Source organism: Heterodontus francisci, chromosome 29 (genome assembly GCF_036365525.1).
Source record: "Heterodontus francisci isolate sHetFra1 chromosome 29, sHetFra1.hap1, whole genome shotgun sequence".
Lineage (NCBI taxonomy): Eukaryota > Metazoa > Chordata > Chondrichthyes > Heterodontiformes > Heterodontidae > Heterodontus > Heterodontus francisci.
Genome location: NC_090399.1, coordinates 8,202,749 through 8,225,495, shown reverse-complemented (window position 1 = coordinate 8,225,495; position 22,747 = coordinate 8,202,749). Strand labels below are relative to the sequence as shown.

Sequence of the window (22,747 nt, the reverse complement as noted above, 5' to 3'; positions counted from 1 at the left end):
CTGTTTAACTGACTGTCTTCTATAAAGGGTCAGGTTTTGCAGTTCAATAATAAAAGTGAGTGTGTTTTATGAACAGGGTAGTTGGAGTCTGGACAAGGTTGTGTTTGGAGGTGGCCTGGGACAGGGGTGGCTCCTCCTGTCTCTGTTCCACAGCCTTGTCCACACCCGGGGATCTGGAGAAGGAGCAGGCGGTGTCCTCCGAGAGCAGTGGCTGGGCAGTGACTGGATAAAACAAATCAGATTCTTTAAATTCAACAGTTTCCTTTGTTTTAGCTTCAGTTCTGTATTAGTGAACCTCCAGGAAAGGGTCACTTTTGTTCAGTTTTTTCTTTGATGATCCAGTTTCTCTTTATAGTTTCATTGGGAAAAGTTAACTTGCAGATGCAGATACCCAATGAGGTGCCGTTAACACTTTTTACTTTCATTCTCAGCCGCCCATTTATTGTTAACTGATGAATGAGGACAAAGTCCTGGCAGGAAATCCTGGGAAAGAGGAAAACGGCTGCTCAAAGTGTTAAACAGGTCAGTGACTTCAGGAATATTTCACCGCACCGGGAGTTGAGTGAGAATCACTGGGTCAAAGGGTTCACTTTGGGATTTATCACCGGGGAGTGAGTGTGAAACCCGGTGTCCTGTCCCGCCCTTCAGGGCAGCTCCGGGAGGAGAAGCTTCAGATCTTTACCTGACCCAGGGAGCAGGCGGCCGCCCCGTTCAGGATAATGGGAAAAGGCGGGGGGTTTCTGCAGGGACTGAGATGGGAATGGTTGTCTCCTCTGCCCTTCCTGACCAAATACTGGGATTTATATGTTCACAGCAGCGACTTCCTCTCAGTAATGTGCTGGGATTGCCTGTTCCTCTCTGTAATGTGCTGGGATTGCCTGTTCCTCTCTGCCATGTGCTGGGATTGCCTGTTCCTCTCTGTAATGTGCTGGGATTGCCTGTTCCTCTCTGTAATGTGCTGGGATTGCCTGCTCCTCACTGGAATGTGCTGGGATCCCCTGCTCCTCACTGGAATGTGCTGGGATCCCCTGCTCCTCACTGGAATGTGCTGGGATCCCCTGCTCCTCACTGTAATGTGCTGGTATTCCCTGTTCCCCTCTGTAATGTGCTGGGATTCCCTGTTCCTCTCTGTAATGTGCTGGGATTCCCTGTTCCCCTCTGTAATGTGCAGAGATTCCCTGTTCCTCTCTGTAATGTGCTGGAATTGCCTGTTCCTCTCTGTAATGTGCTGGGATACCCTGTCCCTCTCTGTAATGTGCTGGGATTCCCTGTTCCTCTCTGTAATGTGCTGGGATTCCCTGTTCCTCTCTGTAATGTGCTTGAATTCCCTGTACCTTTCTGCAATGTGCTGGGATTCCCTGTTCCTCTCTGCAATGTGCTGGGATTCCCTGTCCCTCTCTGTAATGTGCTGGGATTCCCTGTTCCTCTCTGTAATGTGCTGGGATACCCTGTCCCTCTCTGTGATGTGCTGGAATTCCCTGTTCCTCTCTGTAATGTGCTGGGATTCCCTGTTCCTCTCTGTAATGTGCTATAATTCCCTGTTCCTCTCTGTAATGTTGTGGGATTCCCTGTTCCTCACTGTAATGTGCTGGAATTCCCTGTTCCTCTCTGTAATGTGCTGAGATTCCCTCTTCCTCTCTGTAATGTGCTGGAATTCCCTGTTCCTCTCTGTAATGTGCTGGGATTCCCTGTCCCTCTCTGTAATGTTCTGGGATTCCCTGTCCCTCTCTGTAATGTGCTGGAATTCCCTGTTCCTCACTGTAATGTGCTGGGATTTCCTGTTCCTCTCTGTTATGTGCTGGGATTCCCTGTTCCTCTCTGTAATGTGCTAGGATTCCCTGTTCCTCTCTGTAATGTGCTAGGATTCCCTGTTCCTCACTGTAATGTGCTGGAATTCCCTGTTCCTCTCTGTAATGTGCTGGATTTGCCTGTTCCACACTGTAATGTGCGGGAAGTCCCTGTTCCTCTCTGTATTGTGCTGGGATTCCCTGTTCCTATCAGTAATGTGCTGGAATTCCCTGATCTTCTCTGTAATAGAATATCGAACATAGAACAGGACAGGCCCTTCGGCCCACGATGTTGTGCCGAACCTTTAACCTACTCTCAGATCAAACTAACTACCTACCCTTCATTCTACTATCATCCATGTACCTATCCAAGAGTCGCTTAAATGCCCCTAATGTATCTCCTTCTACTACCACCGCTGGCAGCACATTCCACGCACCCACCATTCTCTGTGTAAAGAACCTACCTCTGACATCTCCCAGAAACCTTCCTCCAATCACCTTAAAATTATGCCCCCTGGTTATAGCCCTTTCCACCTTGGGAAAAAGTCTCTGACTATCCACTCTATCTATGCCTCTCATCATCTTGTCCCCCTCTGTCAAGTCACCTCTCATCCTTCTTCGCTCCAATGAGAAAAGCCCTAGCTCCCTCAATCTTTCTTCGTAGGACATGCCCTCCAGTCCAGGTAGCATCCTGGTAAATCTCCTCTGCATCCTCTCTAAAGCTTCCACATGCTTCCTATAATGAGGCGACCAGAACTGAACACAATATTCCAAGTGTGGTCGAACCAGGGCCTTATAGAGCTGCAGCATAACCTCGCGGCTCTTAAATTCAATCCCCCTGTTAATGAAAGCCAACACACCATACGCCTTCTTAACAACCCTATCAACTTGGGTGGCAACTTTGAGCGATCTATGGATGTGGACCGCAAGATCCCTCTGTTCCTCCACACTACCAAGAATCCTGTCTTTAAGCCTGTATTCCGCATTCAAATTCGACCTTCCAAAATGAATCACTTCACACTTTACCAGGTTGAACTCCATCTGCCACTTCTCAGCCCAGCTCTGCATCCTGTCAATGTCCCGTTGCAACCTACAACAGCCTTCCACACTATCCACAACTCCAGCAACCTTCGTGTCATCGGCAAATTTGCTAACCCAGCCTTCCACTTCCTCATCCAAGTCATTTATAAAAATCACAAAGAGGAGAGGTCCCAGAACAGATCCTTGTGGAACACCACTGGTCACCGAGCTCCATGCTGAATACTTTCCATCTACTACCACCCTCTGACTTCTATGGGCCAGCCAATTCTGTATCCAGACAGCCAACTTTCCCTGTATCCCATGCCTGCTTACTTTCTGAATGAGCCTGCCATGGGGAACCTTATCAAACGCCTTGCTAAAATCCATATACACCACATCCACTGCTCTTCCTTCATCAATGTGTTTTGTCACATCTTCAAAGAATTCAATAAGGCTTTTGAGGCAAGACCTGCCCCTCACAAAGCCATGCTGACTGTCTCTAGTCAAACCATGCTTTTCCAAATAATCATAAATCCTGTCTCTCAGAATCCTCTCCAATAATTTGCCCACTACTGACGTAAGACTGACTGGTCTATAATTCCCAGGGTTATCCCTATTCCCTTTCTTGAACAAGGGAACAACATTTGCCACCCTCCAATCATCCGGCACTACTCCAGTGGACAGTGAAGACGCAAAGGTCATCACCAAAGGCGCAGCACTCTCTTCCCTCGCTTCCCGTAATATCCTTGGGTATATCCCGTCTGGCCCCGGGGACTTATCTGTCCTCATATCATTCAAAATTTCCAGCAAATCCTCCCTCTTAACATCAACGTGTTCGAGCATATCAGCCTGTTCCACGCTGTCCTCACAAACGACCAGACCCCTCTCACTAGTGAATACTGAAGCAAAGTATTTATTTAGGACCTCCCCTACCTCCTCCGACTCCAGGCACAAGTTCCCTCTACTATCCCTGATCGGCCCTACCCTCACTCTGGCCATCCTCTTGTTCCTCACATAAGTGTAGAACGCCTTGGGATTTTCCTTAATCCTACCCGCCAAGACTTTTTCATGTCCCCTTCTCGCTCTCCTAAATCCATTCTTCAGTTCCTTCCTGGCTACCTTGTAACCCTCTAGAGCCCTGTCTGATCCTTGCTTCCTCAACCTTAAGTAAGCTTCCTTCTTCCTCTTGACTAGCTGTTCCACATCTCTTGTCATCCAAGGTTCCTTCACCCTATCATCCCTTCCCTGCCTCATCGGACAAACCTATCCAGCAGTCGCAGCAAGTGCTCCCTAAACAACCTCCACATTTCTGTCGTGCATTTCCCTGAGGAACATCTGTTCCCAATTTATGCTCCCCAGTTCCTGCTTAATAGCATTGTAATTCCCCCTCCCCCAATTAAATGTTTTCCCATCCCGTCTGCTCCTGTCCCTCTCCATGACTATAGTAAAGGTCAGGGAGTTGTGATCACTATCGCCAAAATGCTCTCCCACCGAGAGATCTGCCACCTGGCCTGGTTCGTTGCCAAGCACCAAGTCCAACATAGTCTCCCCTCTAGTCGGCCTATCTACATATTGAGTCAGGAAACCTTCCTGGACACACCTGACAAAAACTGCTCCATCCAAACTATTTGCACTAAGGAGGTTCCAATCAATATTAGGGAAGTTGAAGTCACCCATGACAACAACCCTGTTACTTCTGCACCTTTCCAAAATCTGCCTCCTAATCTGTTGCTCCATGTCTCTGTTGCTATTGGGGGGTCTATAGAAAACTTCCAATAAAGTGACTGCTCCTTTCCTGTTTCTGACTTCCACCCATACTGACTCAGTAGACAAACCCTCCTCGACTACCTCCCTTTCTGCAGCTGTGATACTATCCCTGATTAGCAATGCCACTCCCCCACCTCTTTTACCTCCCTCCCTATTCCTTTTGAAACATCTAAACCCCAGAACATCCAACATCCATTCCTGCCCCTGTGATATCCACGTCTCCGTAATGGCCGCAACATCGTAGCTCCAAGTACTGATCCATGCTCTAAGTTCATCACCCTTATTCCTGACACTTCTTGCGTTAAAATAGACACACTTCAACCCATCATACTGGCTGCAACTTTGCCCTGTCAACTGTCTAACCTTCCTCACAGACTCTCTGCACTCGGTATCTGCCTGTTCAACAGCTACCCCATCCACTGATCCGTGCCTCCGGTTCCCATCCCCCTGCCAAACTAGTTTAAACCCTCCTGAAGAATGTGTTGGAATTCCCTGTTCCTCACTGTAATGTGCTGGGATTCCCTGTTCCTCTCTGTAATGTGCTGGAATTCCCTGTTCCTCACTGTAATGTGCTGGGATTCCTTGTTCCTCTCTGTAATGTGCTGGGATTCCTTGTTCCTCACTGTAATGTGCTGGGATTCCTTGTTCCTCTCTGTAATGTGCTGGGATTCCCTGTTCCTCTCTGTAATGTGCTGGGATTCCCTGTTCCTCTCTGTAATGTGCTGGGATTCCCTGTTCCTCTCTGTAATGTGCTGGAATTCCCTGTTCCTCACTGTAATGTGCTGGGATTCCTTGTTCCTCTCTGTAGTGTGCTGGGATTCCCTGTTCCTCTCTGTAATGTGCTCTAATTCCCTGTCACTGGGCTGCTCAGCTTTAGATTGGATCAAGTCCTGCAGGAAGTGCGATTTTCTGTTAAATGGGCTGCAACATCCCATTACTGGGCAGATGTCGGCTTTCGACAAAACAGAATTAAAGTGATAAACAGGGCAGAATTTCCTTGAGAAATCCTGTTCTTCCAGATTTTACTTTCATTATTTACTTGTTTGCTCCAGTGCTGATCAGATGTAATTGTGTCTTGTCCCACAGTCTGTATTTCAGTTTCAAACTTTTTTTTATTCATGAGATGTGGACATCACTGTCAAGGCAGCATTTATTACCCATCCCGAATTGTCCTAAAGAAGGTGGTGGTTGTAACGTGTTCATTGAACCTCTGTGCAAGTATAGACTTTGCTATAGACTTCACAAAGACTGACCACTCAGATGGGATTGGTAAGGTAAAGAAGTAGGGTTGTTTATTTAGTACTGATAGAGCAGCTACACATCAGGATGTTAACACTACAGGTGTATCTTCAACTGTAATACAACTTTAATTATGAAGATAGATTGGAGAAAGTGAGACTGTTTTCCTGGAGAAGAGAAAGCTGATTGGTGATTTGATAGATGTGTTCAAAATCATGAGAGGTCTGGGCAGTTTTTTTCTATTCGTTCATGAGATGTGGGCATCGCTGGCAAGGCCAGCATTTATTGCCCATCCCTAATTGCCCTTGAGAAGGTGGTGGTGAGCTGCCTTCTTGAACTGCTACAGTCCATGTGGGGTAGGTATACCCACAGTACTGTTAGGAAGGGAGTTCCAGGATTTTGATCCAGTGACAGTGAAGGAACAGTGATATAGTTCCAAATCAGGATGATGTGTGACTTGGGGGTAATGCAGGTTATTCCCATGCATTTGCTGCCTTGTCCTTCTCGATGGTCGAGATCGCGGGTTTGGAAGGTGCTGTCTAAGGTACCTCGGTGCTAAAGCCTGGCTACCCAATCCAAACTTGACTACATGTGTCGGGTCAGGTCTGTATTCTATGTCCAGCATTCAGGCTCGGATCGGGTCGGGCTGGACTATACTGTTTTGTTTCGTATTGTTTTCATTTTAATCTACATTTAATCTCATATGTTTGTTATTGTCGGTCGGGCATTTAAAACATTTAAGGGCTCGGGTCAGGTTTTAAATTTATACCCAAGCCAGGTTTTACTTGGTGCATTGCTGCAGTGCATCTTGTAGATGGTACACACTGCTGCCACTGTGTGTTGGTGGTGAAGGGAGTGAATGTTGAAGGTGGTGTGGATGGGGTGCCAATCAAGCGGGCTGCATTGTCCTGGATGGTATCGAGCTTCCTGAGTGGAACTGCACTCATCCAGGCAAATGGAGGTTATTCCATCACATTCCTGACTTGTGCCTTGTAGATGGTGGACAGGCTTTGGGGAGTCAGGAGGTGAGTTACTCGATGCGGGATTCCTAGCCTCTGACCTGCTCTTGTAGCCACAGTATTTATATGGCTACTTCAGTTCAGTTTCTGGTCAATGGTAATCCCCAGGATGTTAATAGTGGGGGATTCAGCGATGGTAATGCCGTCGAATGTCAAGGGGAGATTCTTGGATTCTTTCTTACTGGAGCTGGTCCTTGCCTGGCACTTGTGTAGCACAAATGTTACTTGTCACTTATCAACCTAAGCCTGAATGTTGTGCAGGTACTTGCTGCATCTGCACATGGGCTGCTTCAGTAGCTGAGGAACTGCTGATGGTGCTGAACATCATAGAAACATCAGTGAACACCCCGCCCCCCTCTGACCTTATGATGGAGGGAAGGTCATTGATGAAGCAACTGAAGATGGTTGGGCCGAGGACACTACCCTGAGGAACTCCTTCAGTGATGTCCTCGGGCTGGGATGATTGGCCTCCAACAGCCACAACCTTTGTGCTGCATATGACTCCAACCAGTGGAGAGTTTTCTCCTTGATTCCCATTGACTTCAGTTTGATTAGGGCCCCTTGATGCTATACTCGGTCAAATGCTGCCTTAATATCAAGGGCAATCACTCTCACCTCACCTCTTGAGTTCTGCTCTTTTGTCCATGTTTGGACCAAGGCTGTAATGAGGACAGGAGCCGAGTGGTCCTGGCAGAACCCAGACTGAGCATTGGAGAGCAGGTTATTGCTGTTTAAGTGCTGCTTGATAGCACTGTCGATAGCTTCCATCACTTTGCTGATCAAGAGTAGATTGATGGGGCGGTAATTCGCCAGATTGGATTTGTCCTGCTTTTTGTGGATAGGATATTCCTGGACAATTTTCCACATTGTCGGGTAGATGCCAGTTTTGTAGCTGTACTGGGACAGCTTGGCTAGAGGCGAGGCAAGTTCTGGAGCACAGGTCTTCAGTACTATTGCTGGGATATTGTCAGGACCCATTAGCCTTTTCAGTATCCAGTGCCTTCAGTTGTTTGCTGAGTGAATTGGATTGGCTGAAGACTGGCATCTGTGATGCTGGGGACCTCATGGGGAGGTGAGATGGATCATCTGTTGTGTCTAATCTGCACTTACTGTTAAAGAATTCACAACAGTGGACTGGTGAAAGGTATATCAATGTTTTATTCACACATTATATCATCAAGTACAAGTTCTCACTACTTGCACAGTAAACTACCCATCAAGACACGAGGTGATCAGTCTCGGACTTGCGGCTGCTCTTCTGTTCTCTGAGTCCTTGACTCGGGGGTGTCTTCTCGAGTGTTCTTCCCCGGGGTTCTCGTGCCATCCCCAGTTTCAGTCAGGGGTTAAATCTTGTTTCCAAGACCCACCCCTCTTACTCATAGGGGTCTGGTATAATGACATCATGATAATTCCTTCTTTGGTTCAGTGAGAGCCTGGTCAGCACTTTTCAATTCTCACACTCTCCCATTGTCTACTGTGGGTCTAATCATATCTCGTGTCCATAGCAACTCCTTTATCTGGCATATGCAAGGACACTGTGTCTGCTAGCATCTATCTTGTTTTATCCTGTTTTCCTGTACTCCCTGCAATTCCTTGTCCATCTGTGTGCTATTCCCCCTTTCTACCCAGCCCCCCTATGTTTCAACACACTGTGTATTGTTGTGTGACTAGCCCTTTATCTCAAATAAGCTCTTATGTGTTTTTACTGTTTTTACTACACATCCACTTGGCACTTCTGGCTGAAGATAGTTCAGCCTGAGCTTTCGCACTGATGTTCCAGGAAAGATGGGCAAAACTTTGGGAGGTGACAACATGTTGAAGAACTTTGTACAGCAGGATTGTCCAACATAGGGTCTGTGGGCCAGGACCCAACTCACCAAAGATTTCCATCTGGCCCGTGGACGTATTTCAGAGATGAGAAATTTCCCATTGTCTTCTTCTTCCACACCAGCTTTTTAAGAAATATTGTAAGTCAGTTTCAAAGCTGACAGCTGATGCATGAGAGCGGTAACAGCGGTTTCCCAACTTCGGACAGATTTGAGATTTTCCGGTGGGTTCTGACTTTTTTTAAAAAGGCTTCCGGAAACCCCGAGTCTGCTTGAAGTTCAGAAACTGCTGTTCCCAATGTCAGCACCTGTCAGCTGTGAAATGGACAGCGTGGAGTTTTTAATAAAACTGAAGAACCATAAAGCTGCTCTGCTGGGTGCTCCTGCTCCCTGCAACTGTCAGAGAAAGAGAGAGAGAACAGAGACAGAGTGAGAGACGGGGAACTGAGAGAGAGAGAGGGATAGAGGGGCGGAGAGTGGGGGCATAGACAAAGACAGAGAGAGAGGAGGAAGAAAGATAGAGGGAGACAGAAGGAAAGGTGGGGGACAGAGACCAAAGCTGACATGGGGGGTGGGGGGGACACAACATGGGGGGACACAACATGGGGGAACAGAGGGAGAGAGAGAGTCAGAGAGACAAAAAGAGAGACAGAGAAAGAGAGAGCGATCAAGATCACTCCTGACAGATGGACATCTATCTGGAATACTCTGCATCACTGCAACAAATGTGTGGGCAAACATTGACTACTTGTGCAAGCAAAAAAATGCCAGGTATCTCACTAAATACGTGTCCAACATAGTGATGAGAAAGTAAGTCAATGAATTAATCTTCTCATTTGAAGCTTCTTCACAAAAATGAACATTTGTTATTTTGATTCAAAGTAAGATACATATTTAATGACTCTATCTTTCCCAAATTGTCTCACCGGCCCCCCATGTGAGACAAAAATTCTAATGTGACCCCCAACATGAATGGGTTGGACAATGCTTTTGCAGAGGAAATGGAGATTAGTGATGGGGTGGTAGTTTGCAAGGACGGAGGAGCCAAGGATCAGTTTTTTGAGGAGAGGTGATGACAGCAGATTTGAAGGAGAGACGGACAGAAGCTGAGGAGAGGGAGCTGTTAATAACATCAGTTAATGTGGGAGCCGGGAAGGGAAGTTAACTGTTCAGTCGTTTGATAGAAATAGGGTCTTGAGAGCAAGAGGTGTCTCCTGGACAAGATGAGCTTGGAGAGGGCATGAGGGGAGAAAGTAGAGAAGAAACAAGTTCAGGGTTAGGGCATGGGGAAGCCTGAAAGGAAGTTTGGCCCGGCGGGCTAGGGGAAGGGAGGGAAGTGACAGACGTAGCTCATTGGCTGGTCTCAGTGTTGGTGACAAAGAAATCCATGAGCTCCTTGCACTTGTTGGAGGTGGGGCTGGAGGAGACAGGGGAGAGAGGTTAAAGAAAATGGTTTGTATTAGAGAAATGAAGCTGGGTATTACCTTAATAACGGGGATGATCCTGGAATAGTGAGTAGTTTTCGCAAACGAGAGCAGGACCTGATGGTGCTTTGTGTGGTTCAATCCAGATCTGGCTGTGAATATCTAAACCAGTTGTCCACCATTTCTGTTCAAGTCCCTCTTCCTTGGGCTTAAGGTTGTGGAGGTGAAGACCCTACCAGGAAAAATAGCCAGGGTGAGAGAGTTATGGTATTAGTGGGTACTTGTCCACTATAATACTCCTGGATCTCCTTCCTGATCAGTGTTTCTCTGCAGTATTTGTGAAAACATCGTACTGAGGAATGTTCCAACTTTTCTAAAGGAAAAGGGAAATTTGCAATTTGTGTAACTTTTTAATTAGAACATTTAGAAAAAAAACTTATTGAAGAATATGGACAAAGCACAAGTAAAATATGTCAGTCCTGAAGTTATTCTGCAGATTTTGGCATACAAACGCTTAATGTATATGTTTGAAATTCCACTTCTTTAACTAGAAGTATTAACTTTACATCTCAGCTAGAATAGCAGAAGGTGAAATTGAAAGAATGTGTTAACACACTTTATTTCAGTGTTATAGTTATGCCTGTTTAAGAAACATAACTGGGAATTCTCTTTTCAGGTGAAAAACTTCAATCAGTTCCTTCCAGTGATGAAAGGACGATGTTTCAGTATTGTGTTCCTACTTGGTCTTCATACTGTAATGCTGGGTAAGCAATTGAATCATCAGTGCAGATCATCCTGACACCTTGTTTTGAAACAAGAGTATCTTCACTTGTTTCACTAATTTAGAGTATGAGTTTTCATAACTGGAAGTAAAGGGGTTGAAGAAAATGGCTTGTAGCAAAGAAAAGAAGCTGGGTATTACCTTAACATCGAAGATGATCCTGGAATAGTGAGTAGTTTTGGCAAACGGGAGCAGGACCTGCTGGTGTTTTGTGTGGTTCAATCCAGATCTGGCCGTGAATACCTAAACCAGTTGTCTACCATTTCTGTTCAAGTCTATGTTCCTTGGGCTTAACCCACCTCATCCCTCATCTTGTGCATCTCAGTCTGTTCTCTCTCCTGAAATTATCTTCAAGCCATTATACGGTCTACTTCAATTACATTCTCTAACATCTCATTGCACAACTCTGTGCAGAGCAAGTTACGAGGGAAGACCATAACAAGGGATGTACACACAAAACCTGAACTTGTCCTTTCTCTTCATAGATGCTGATGGGTCTCAGAATCACAGAATTCTGACAGTGCAAAACGAGGCCATTCGATCCATTGTGTCTGCCCTGGCTCTCCGAAAGAGCAATTCACTCTGTTCCATTCTCCTGCCTTCTCCCATAACCCTGCACATTCTTTCTTTTCATATAAATGTCTAATTCCCTTTTGAATGCTTCACTTGAACCTGCCTCCACCACACTCTCAGGCAGAGCATTCCACTCACTTAACCACTCACTGTTGTTATGACTGACTGCTCCAGTCAAAGCCCCCAATCAAAATATACAATTCTGATTGTGATGGGAGAGACGCACTGTTAATTCAATCCTGTCCCTCCACAGATCGACTAACGTATCATTTTAAACTTTCCAAATTAAAGAAAGACCCAGCCAAATTGTACCATCTATTAACCCCTGAATGAGGCTAACCAAACCAACTGTCTTTAAATCAACAAATTAACTGTTTAATTAAAAAAAGCTAAATTCTTAAACACTATGAAGATATAAACAGCATTAAAAATAGAAGAAAATTAGAGTCCTTGCAAATCTGCAGTCCAATGTTGCTTGAAGTTCTCACAGCCATCTGATGGGGGAGAAAGATTCTTCCACAGTCGAACAGTCCGAAGTCTAATTCCAGCATTAAGTGATGCTTTCCTTCTTCAGCGATAAATTTCAACAATTAAGAACTTGCAAACACTTTCAATTGAATCAGCCTGACTTTAGAATTTTTGAGAGATAAAAGATTGTGCAGTCTAACTTCCCTTCCTTTAGTTTAAGTTATCAGAGATCTCTGTTTTGGCTTGACTTTTTTTGAATTTTTAGAGATAATAGTTTAGCAGACTAAATTCTCTTGCTTCAGTTTAAATGGCTAAGAGCTCTTCTTTCAGGTGCTAACACCAGCTGTCTGTCTCTGTTCTGTTAGAACAGACTGTCTTCAACTAAAAGCCAGTTCAAAATTGAATTGCAATAAATGTATTGCTTGATACTCAGTCCAAGTGTCTGTATCCAAGATAACGAGCATTCACCTATTTAATTTTCCAGCCATTCTGCATTTGCTAATCGGATAGTTGAAGGTTCAATCTGAGAATTTCCTAGGCCTACTTCTGCCTCATCCTCACTATCCTTTTCCTTCTCCACAATCCTGATTACCTGACATACCTGGACTGGCTTATCCTCCTCCCTGCTCATATTGATATGACACAACCGGTTCTTCAGCCTGCGCTTAGGGATGTCAATCAAGTAATCTACCTGACCTTTTGATCACTCTATACAGGCCACTGAACCATGCTTTTAATGGTTCTCCCTGTGATGGTAACAACATGAATACATCATCCCCTGGTTTTATGGTAGGTTGTGGTTTTCCCACCATTTGACAGGTATGGCATGCCCTACAAAATTGTCTCACATCCTTTGTAAGACCTGGCCAGTAATAATTTTTGATTATATTTGCTTGGAAGTCGGAATCCGCTATGGAATGAGTGACAATTCACCTGCCGAATCAACTCGTCCTGAAAATGGATGGTGTTGGAGCCTCGGGCCCATACCCAGCCTCGCTGGCAATGGAGAGCCTACGGGGGCTACTCCGTGACGAGTAGGAAGATCGGTGAGCACGGAAGCCCAGGGCGCAGCCCGGGTGGAGTCACCGCAGGTGCAGATCCTGGTGGTTGTAGCAAATATTCAAACGTGAACTTTGAAGGCTGAAGTGGAGAAGGGTTCCATGAGAACAGCAGTTGAACATGGGTCAGTCGGTCCTAAGAGATATGTCCTTCAAAAAGAATGTCGTGTGCCTGTATTCAAGATAAGGAGAATGCACCCTTTGAATCGCAGTCTCCAAATGGCTGTATCCAACGGCAACCAAAAATGTACTTTCTCCAACTCCTGAGGCTTGCTGGTTCTAAAAGCAGGACTGATCCTTTGCAAGCCTTAAAGGCACACTGCATATTCCCGGGAAAAAACTGCAGGCTCTGAACACTGTGTGAAAAACTTTTCACTCATATCACTTTCACTTCTCTTATCCAATACTTTAAATCTGTGCCCTCTCGTTCTCAATCCTTTCACGAGTGGGAACAGTTTCTCTCTACCTACTCTGTCCAGACCCCTCATGATTTTGAATACCTCTATCAAATCACCTCTCAGCCTTCTCTTCTGCAAGGAAAACAGTCCTAACTTCTCCAATCGATCTTCATAACTGAAATTCTTCATCACTGGAACCATTCTCATGAATCTTTTCTTTACTCTCTCCAATGCCCTCACATTTTTCCTAAAGTGTGGCACACAGAACTAGATGCAATACTCCAGCTGAGGCTGAACTGATGCCTTATACAAGTTCAATGCAACTGCCTCGCTCTTGTGCTCTATGCCCCTAGTAATAAAGCCCAGGACACTGTATGCTTTATTAACTAGTCTCTCAACCTGTCCTGTCACCTTCAATGACTCATGCACATATACACCTTGGTCCCTTTGCTCCTGCACCCCCTTTAGAATTGTACCCTTTATTCTATATTGTCTCTCCATGTTCTTCTACCCAAAATGAATCACTTCACATTTCTCTGCATTGAACTTCATCTGCCACCTCTCTGTCCATTCCACCAACTTGTCTATGTCCTTTTGAAGTTCCACACTATCCTCTTCACAGTTCACAATGTTTCCAAGTTTCATATCATCTGCAAACTTTGAAATTGTTCCGTGTACACCAAGGTCTAGTTCATTAATATATATCAGCAGGACCTGGACAATATGCAGGCTTCGGCTGATAAGTGGCAAGTAACATTTGCGCCACACAAGTGCCAAGCAATGATCATCTCCAACAAGAGAGAATCTAACCATCTCCCTTGACATTCAATGGCATTACCATCACTGAATCCCCCACTATCAACATCCTGGGGGTTACCATTGACCATGAACTGAACTGGAGTAGCCATATAAATACCGTGGCTACAAGAGCAGGTCAGAGGCTAGCAATCCTGCGGTGAGTAACTCACCTTCTGACTCACCAAAGCCTGTCCCCATCTACAAGGCACAAGTTAGTGCGATGGAATACTTTCCACTTGTCCATATACACCACATCAACAGCATTGCCCTCATCAACCCTCTCTGTTACCTCCTCAAAAAACTCCAGCAAGTTGATTGAACATGATTTTTCCTTAAGAACTCCATGCTGGCTTTCCTTAATTAACTTGGATTTGTCTATGTTACTATTGATTTTTGTCACAAATTATTTTTTTGGGATGTTTTCCCACCACTGAAGTTAAACTGTCTGGCCTATAGTTGCTGGGATTATCTTTAAACCTTTTTTTGAACAAGGGTGTAACGTTTGCAATTCTCCAGTCCTCTGTCACCACCCCAGAGTCTAAGGATCATTGGAAAAAATATGGCCAGTGCCTCTGCGATTTCCACCCTCACTTCCCTCAGTATCGTAGGATGCATGTCATCTGGTCCTGGTGCCTTATCCACTTTAAGTACAGACAGCCTATCTAATACTTCCTCCTTATCAATTTTAAACCCTTCTAGTGTCTGATTTACCTCCTCTTTCAACATTACCTGTGTTGCACTATAAGTTTTTCTGCCAGCTTTTGACTCCACTTTATTTGCCGCAGCTCCATTTTTACCCCATTGAAGTTGACCTTCCCCCAGTTAATTATTCTTTCCCTGGATTGTTCTTTTCCATAGTCAGCCTAAACCTTATGATACATTGATCACTATTCCCTAAATGCTCTCCTACTGATACTTGATCCACTTGACCCACCTCATTCCCAAGAAGCAGATCTAGCAGTGCCTCCTTTCTCTTTAGTCTTGCAGCATACTGCTGTGGAAAATTTTCCTGAACATACTCTAGGAACTCTTGCCCCTCACTGTCCTTTACTGTTATCCCAGTCTGTGCATTTCCAGCATTTTCTGTTGTTTCACATTTTCATGATTTGTAGTTTCTCTTCTTCATTATTGCTTCAGCTTGATTACTTCAAGAGGGAAAAAAGTTCCACCTGCCTTTTCTTGTCCTCCAAATTCCCCATTTCTGTCCTGAGTATTTACATCTTTCAAGATACTGAAGACTTTACCAGGACTAACCAGTTTGAACACTTCCTTCATAATCTTGAAGATTTCAGTTAAATAACTGAATTTCTCTTCTTTTCTAGGAAAAACAAATCTAACAATGTAGCCAAATGTGGCAGTCGAGTTGTACACAGGAAAGGCAAATAAGTTAAATGACCAGATAATCTCTTCCTGGTTTCAGTTGAGGGAGGAATGTCCACCAGAACACTGGAAGAATTCCTTAATCTTTGTTAACTTTTATCATGGGATCCTTTACACACACCAGAACAGACAGACCAGGCTTCGGTTTAAAGCCGCATTAAAAGGGCATTACCACCAAACACTACATCACTCCCTTAGTATCAGCTCATATTATTGTGTGCTCAAGGACTGAAGTGGGCCTCGAATGGAGCAAAATCAGTTTTTCGCTGAGTTTGTGCTCGCTGGCCAATGCTGGCTCCTGTTTAGGGAACCATCGAACCACAGAAATGTTACGGCACAGAAAGAGGCCATTCAGCCCATCATGTCTGCACCAGCTGAAAAAACTAGCCGCCCATTCTAATCCCACCTTCCAGCACCTGGTCCGTAGCCTTGCAGGTTACAGCACTTCAGGGACAGGCCCAGGTACCTTTTAAATGAGTTGAGGGTTTCTGCCTCCACCACCGTTCCAGACAGTGAATTCCAGACACCCACCACCCTCTGGGTGAAAAAGTTTTTCTCATGCCCCATCTAATCCTTCTACTAGTCACCTTAACTCTGTGCCCCTTGGTAATCGACCTCTCCGCTAGTGGAAACAGGTGCTTCCTGTCTACTCTATCTAGGCCCCTCATAATTTTGTACACCTCAATTAAGTCATCCCTCAGCCTCCTCTGTTTCAAGGAAAACAACCCTCATCTATCCAATCTTTCCTCATATTGCAGTTTTCAAGCCCTGGCAACATTCTTGTAAATCTCCTCTGTACTCTCTCCGGAGCAATTATGTTCTTCCTGTAATGTGGTGACCAGAACTGTACGCAATACTCCAACTGTGGTCCAACCAGCATTTTATACAGTTCCAGCATTACATCCTTGATTTTGTATTCTATACCTCAGGCAATAAAGGAAAGCATTCCATTTGCCTTCTTCACCACTCTATCTACCTGGCCTGCCACCTTCAGGGACCTGTGGACATGCACTCCAAGGTCTCTCACTTCCTCTACCCCTCTCAATGTCCTCCTGTTTATTGTGTTTTCTCTTGCTTTGTTTGTTATCCCCAAATGCATGACCTCACACTTATCTGGATGGAATTCCATTTGCCACTTTTCTTCCCACTCAACCAAACCGTTGATGTCATTCTGGAGTCTACAGCTATCCTCTTCACTATCAACTACACGACCAATTTTTGTATCATCAATAAATTTCCCTGTCATGTCTCCCACATTTAAGTCCAAAACATGAATATATACGACAAACAGCAAGTGGCCCGACACTGAGCCCTGTGGAACACCGCTGGAAACCGCTTTCCATTCACAAAAACATCCATCGACCATCACTTTTGTTTCCTGTCCCTGAGTCAATTTTGGATCCAACCTGCCACATTCCCCTGTATCACATGGGCTTTCATTTCTCTGACTAGTTTGTTATACGGGACCTTGTCAAATGCCTTACTAAAATCTATGTAGACCACATCCACTGCACTACCCTCATCAATCTTCCTGTTACTTCCTCAAAAAATTCAATTAAGTTAGTAAGACACGACCTTCCCTTAAATCCGTGCTGAGTATCCCTTATTAATCTGTGCCTTTCTAAGTGACAGTTTATCTTATCTCAGAATTCAATAATTCTAACAATTTGCCCACCACTGAGGTCAGACTGACCGGCCTATAAATATTCGGTCTATCTCTCACACTCTTTTTAAACAATGATACAAGGTTCGCAGACCTCCAATCCTCTAGTACCTTACCTGTATCTGGTGAGGATTTGAAAATAATCCTCACAGCATCCGTTATTACCTCCCTGGCTTCCTTTACGAGCCTGGGATGCAAAACATCCGGCCCTGGTGATTTATCCACTTTCAAGGATGTCAGACCCTCTAGTACTTCCTCTCTCATTTTGCTTATCATATCTAATATTTCACACTCCTCTTTAACTACAATGACTGCATCATCCCTCTCCTTTGTGAAGACCAGGGTTGTCCAACATATGGCCCGTGGGCCAGGATACGGCCCACCAAAGGCTCCCATCCAAAGCTGTAAACTGTACCAGGGGCCATTCCTCATCCTCACCAGTGGTTCGTGACCGCAGATGGGAAATTTTAAAAAGATCGCAAATCAGTTTCACTGCTGATAGATCCTGACATCGGGAACAGCAGTTTCTGAATTCCGGACAGATTCGGGGGGTTTTAAAACCCGCTGGAAAAGCCCAAATCTCTCTGAAGTTCAGAAACTGCTGTTCCCAATGTCAGGATCTGTCAGCTGTGAAACTGACTTGAGATTGAAAAAAAAGAACTGATCAACCATCTGCTGAGTGATCCTGCTGTCTGCAAATGTCAGAGAGAGAGATAGAGAGGGAAGGGGGACAGAAAGAAAGGAGCGAGGGGCAGAGAGAGAGCTAGAGAGGGCAGAGAGAGAGCGAAGGAGGAACAGAGAGTGGGGGGGGGGACACAGAGTGAGAGACGAAAGGGGGACAGAGAGTTAGAGAGGGAAGGGGGGAGAGAGAGAAAGGAGTGGCGGGCAGAGAGCTAGAGAGGGCAGAGAGACAGAGAGAGGGGGGGACAGAGAGAGAGAGACAAAAAGGGGACAGAGAGAGAGGGAAAGTGGACAGAGAGATAGAGAGGGAAGGAGGTACAGAGAGAAAGGAATGGGGGGCAGAGACAGAGAGAGAGAGAGAGAAGGGGGGGACAGAGAGAGAGGGAGGGACAGAGAGGGAAAGGGTGCAGAGAGAGAGGGGGAAAGGGGGGCAGAGAGAGAGAGGGGGAACAGAGAGAGAGAGGGCAGAGAGACAGATCAAGATCACTCCTGACAGAATGACATTTATCCAGAATACGCTGCATCATTACAAGAAGTGTGCAGCTAAACATTTACTACATATACCTGGCATTTTTTTGCTTGCACGCACAAAATAAATTAGTCTTCTCATTTAAAGCTTCTTCACAAAAATACGCCAGTGTTGTTTTGATGAATAGTGAGATAATTTTTGATACCTTTTATCTTTATGAAATTGTCTCACTGCCCTGCCCCCCTCCCCCCTCACACCCACCTCATGTAAGGCAAACATTGTAATGTGGCCCTCCCACATGAAAAGATCAGATAAACCTGGTGAAGACAGAGACAAAGTAATCATTAAGAACCCTGCCCACATCTTCTGCATCCACGCATAAGTTACCTTAGAGTCGCAGAGAGATGCAGCACTGAAACAGGCCCTTCGGCCCACCGATTCTGTGCCGACCAACAACCACCCATTTATACTAATCCTCCGTTAATCCCATATTCCCTATCACATCCCCACCACCTACCTACACTAGGAGCAATTTATAATGGCCAATTTACCTATCAACCTGCAAGTGTTTGGCTGTGGGAGGAAACCGGAGCACCTGGTTCTAGATAACCACTTCTAGATAACCGGGGGCTCGGGATTTGGCAGGATCACCCAGGGGGATAAAAAGGAAGGAGTGTAGCATTATTGGTTAAAGGATTAATTCCAGCTGTGAGGAGGGATGATATGCTAAATGAATCATCAAATGAGGCCATATGGATTGAGCTCAGAAATAAAAAAGGGTCAGCCATATGACTAAGAATGTACTATAGACCCCTAAATAGTGAGAGGGAGATAGAAGAACAAATATATAGGCAAATTTCTGTGTGCAAAAACTATAGGGCAATAATAGTTGGGGATTTCAATTACCCTAATATCACCTGGAATATAAACAGTTTAGGAATTAGGAAAAAGTTAACAAGCAGGACCTTAAAGGTAGTAATCTCTGGATTACTCCCAAGGGCACATTCTAGTGACTATAGAAATAGGAAAATACAGCAAGTGAATGCATGGCTGGAGAGATGGTGCAGGAGGGAGGGCTTCAGATTTCTGGGGCATTGGGACCAGTTCTGGGGAAGGTGGGACCTGTACAAGACAGACGGTCTTCACATGAACAGGACTGGGACAAATATCCTTGCAGGAAAGTTTTCTAGTGTTGTTGGGGATGGTTTAAACTAGATTGGCAGGGGGATGGGAACCTGAGGGCAGTTTCAGATAGGACAAATTCAGGGCAGGGAATGGGAGGCAGAAAATTAACAAGTGATTCTGAAAGACAGAGGAAGCAAAGGTTAAAAGATATATAGCACAGGAATTTGACAGTGTTAAAAGGTATTTATTTAACTGCAAGGAGTATAGCAAATAAAGCTGATGAACTGAGGGCACAGATAATCACATAGCGACATGATATCATTACTATAATGGAAATTTGGCTCAAAGAGGGGCAAAAATGGCAGCTCGACATCCCTGGATAACTCCCTAAACTCAGCCCACAGGATCTCATCCCTCTACCGATATCATCGGTACCAATGTGAACCAAAACCTCAGGCTGTGTGCCCTTGCCCTCCAGAATGCTCTGCAGCTGCTCGGTGATATCCATGACCCTTGCACCAGGGAGGCAAGATACCATCCTGGAATCATGTCTGCGACTACAGAAACATCTGTCTGTTCTCCTCATTATAAATCCCCGACCACTATTGCTCTCCTGTCTTTTCTCCTCCCTCCCTGCACAGCTGGTACTCAGAACTGAATGTCAGTTAGAAAGTGAGATGCCCTCCGGGGACTCCTGCACTACCTGCCTTGTCCTTCTTGTCAGTCAGTCAGCCACCCGGTCCCTCTCTGTCTGCGCTCTCTTAAGCTGCAGGGTGACTATCTCCTGAAATCCACATGAATGCCTCGATTTAAAAATTCACAACCTTGTTTTCAAATCTCTCTGACCTCGCCCCTCCCTATCTCTGATCTCTTCCACCCCCATAACCCTCCAAGATATCTGTGCTTATTTAGATGTCCTGTTGAGTATCACTGATTTTAATTGCCCTACTATTGGTAGTTGGGCCCTAAGCTCTGGTATTCCCTCCCTAAACCTCTCCGCCTCTCTACCTCACTTTCCTCCTTTTAGATGCTTCTTCAAACCCTCCTCTTTGACCAGGTTTTGGGCTCTTTGCTCTCATATCCCCTTCTGTGGCTTGGTGTCAAATTCAGATTTATAACATTCTGTGTAGCTCCTTGGGACATTTTACAATGTTAAAGATGTTTTATAAATACAAGCTGTTCTTTGTTTAAAAACATCATGAAGAAAATTGAAGTGTACACAAAGAAGTTCTTTGGTCAGAATGAAGAGCTGAACTAAAGAACACTATTAATCTGGAAATCAGTCAGCTGAGTGCCTCATCCAAAAAATCTGCTCGAGTACCAGTAATGGATCTGAATATACTGCTTCCGGAATTGTTTCACAGCCAATGTCACCACCTGGAATTTCTTCCATGTTATGTAGAAGTGTAAACACTAACTGAGTTACCCAGGAATTACTGGAGTGGGGTTGTTGTATTGAATGCTGAGAAAATCATGGCTTGCTCCTTTCCCCAGTGCAAATCATTCATCAGTTTCATGCTCTTTGAAACTGCCAGGATCCTATTCATGATTCATTTCTCTTTATTCGACATAAACTGACTACTAAAATAAAGAAAGAATTAAACAATAGCTCACCTTCTCAGCTTCCCCAAATTACCGAAAAGAGGGGGTTTAACTAACTTCCACCACTCTACCCTGAGTCTGAGATTACTGGTTAGAATGTCCTTTTATCACCCAATCTATTCATATAAATTGTGTTCCGTGAGTGAGTGAGATGTGGGAAGTCCATGACGCTTCCAGCATTCCGGAGGACTACATCTGCAGGAAGTATACCCAGTTGCAGCTCCTCACAGACCGCATGGATCGGTTGGAGTGGCAACTGGATGCACTTAGGAGCATGCAGGTGGTGGAAAGCGTCATAGACAGGAGTTTTAGAGAAGTGGTTACACCCAAGGTGCAGGCAGATAGATGGGTGACCGCTAGAAGGGGCAGGCAGTCAGTGCAGGAATCCTCTGGCTATCCCCCTCTCTAACAAGTATACCGTTTTGGATACTGTTGGAGGGATGGCCTATCAGGGGAAAACAGCAGCAGCCAGAGCAGTGGCACCACGGCTGGCACTGTTGTTCAGCAGGGAGGGACAAAGCACAGAAGAGCAATAGTTATAGGGGACTCTATAGTCAGGGGCACAGATAGGCACTTTGGACGTGAAAGAGATTCCAGGATGGTCTGTTGCCTCCCTGGTGCCAGGGTCAAGGATGTCTCTGAACGGACAGGGGGCATTCTGAAGGGGGAGGGTGAACAGCCAGAGGTTGTGGTAAACATCGGAACCAATGACATAGGCAGGAAGAGTGATGAGGTCCTGCAGGGGAAGTTTAGGGAGTTAGGTAGAAAGTTAAAAAACAGGACCTCGAGGGTTGTAATCTCTGGATTACTCCCTGTGCCACGTGCCAGTGAGGCTAGAAATAGGAAGATAGTGCAGCTCAACATGTGGCTGAGCAGCTGGTGTAGAAGGGAGGGTTTCAGATATCTGGACCATTGGGCTCTCTTCAGGGACAGATGGGACCTGAACAAGAAGGACGGGTTGCATCTAAACTGGAAGGGCACTAATATCCTGGCTGCAAGGTTTGCTAGCGTCACTCGGGAGGGTTTAAACTAGTGTGGCAGGGGGGTGGGAACCAGAGCAGTAGGACAGCTAGTGAAATAAATGAGGAGGACATAGTAAATAAGGCCAGTAGGACGAAGAGGAAGAGCAGGCAGGGAGATGTTGCTGAGCACAGCGGGACTGGTGGTCTGAAGAGCATTTGTTTCAATGCGAGAAGTATTGGTAAGGCAGATGAACTTAGAGCTTGGATTAGTACTTGGAACTATGATGTTGTTGCTATTACAGAGACTTGGTTGAGGGAAGGGCAGGATTGACAGCTAAATGTTCCAAGATTTAGAAGCTTCAGGCGGGATAGAGGGGGAAGTAAAAGGGGTGGGGGAGTTCCATTACTGGTTAAGGAGAATGTCACAGCTGTAATGCGGGAGGACAACTCAGAGAGGCCGTGCAGCGAGGCAATATGGGTGGAGCTCAGGAATAGGAAGGGTGCAGTCACGATGTTGGGGGTTTACTACAGGCCTCCCAACAGCCAGCGGGTGGTAGAGGAGCAGATATGTCGACAGATTTTGGAAAGGTGTAAAGGTTGTGGTGGTGGGTGATTTTAACTTCCCCTATATTGACTGGGACTCGCTTAGTGCTAGGGGCTTGGATGGGGCAGTATTTGTGAGAAGCATCCAGGAGGGCTTCTTGAAA

The 22,747-nt window shown here is 45.4% G+C and overlaps 1 protein-coding gene across 1 annotated transcript in view; it reads left to right on the top strand.

The window, feature by feature from the left end:
• LOC137346097 (butyrophilin subfamily 1 member A1-like) overlaps positions 1-22,747 on the top strand; it is a 129,958-nt gene that overhangs the window by 27,841 nt on the left and 79,370 nt on the right. The window contains exons 2-3 of the mRNA XM_068009393.1: positions 432-522; positions 10,759-10,846. Coding sequence (XP_067865494.1) covers positions 457-522; positions 10,759-10,846 — 154 coding nt within the window. The 5' untranslated portion in view covers positions 432-456. The remainder of the gene's footprint in view (positions 1-431; positions 523-10,758; positions 10,847-22,747) is intronic.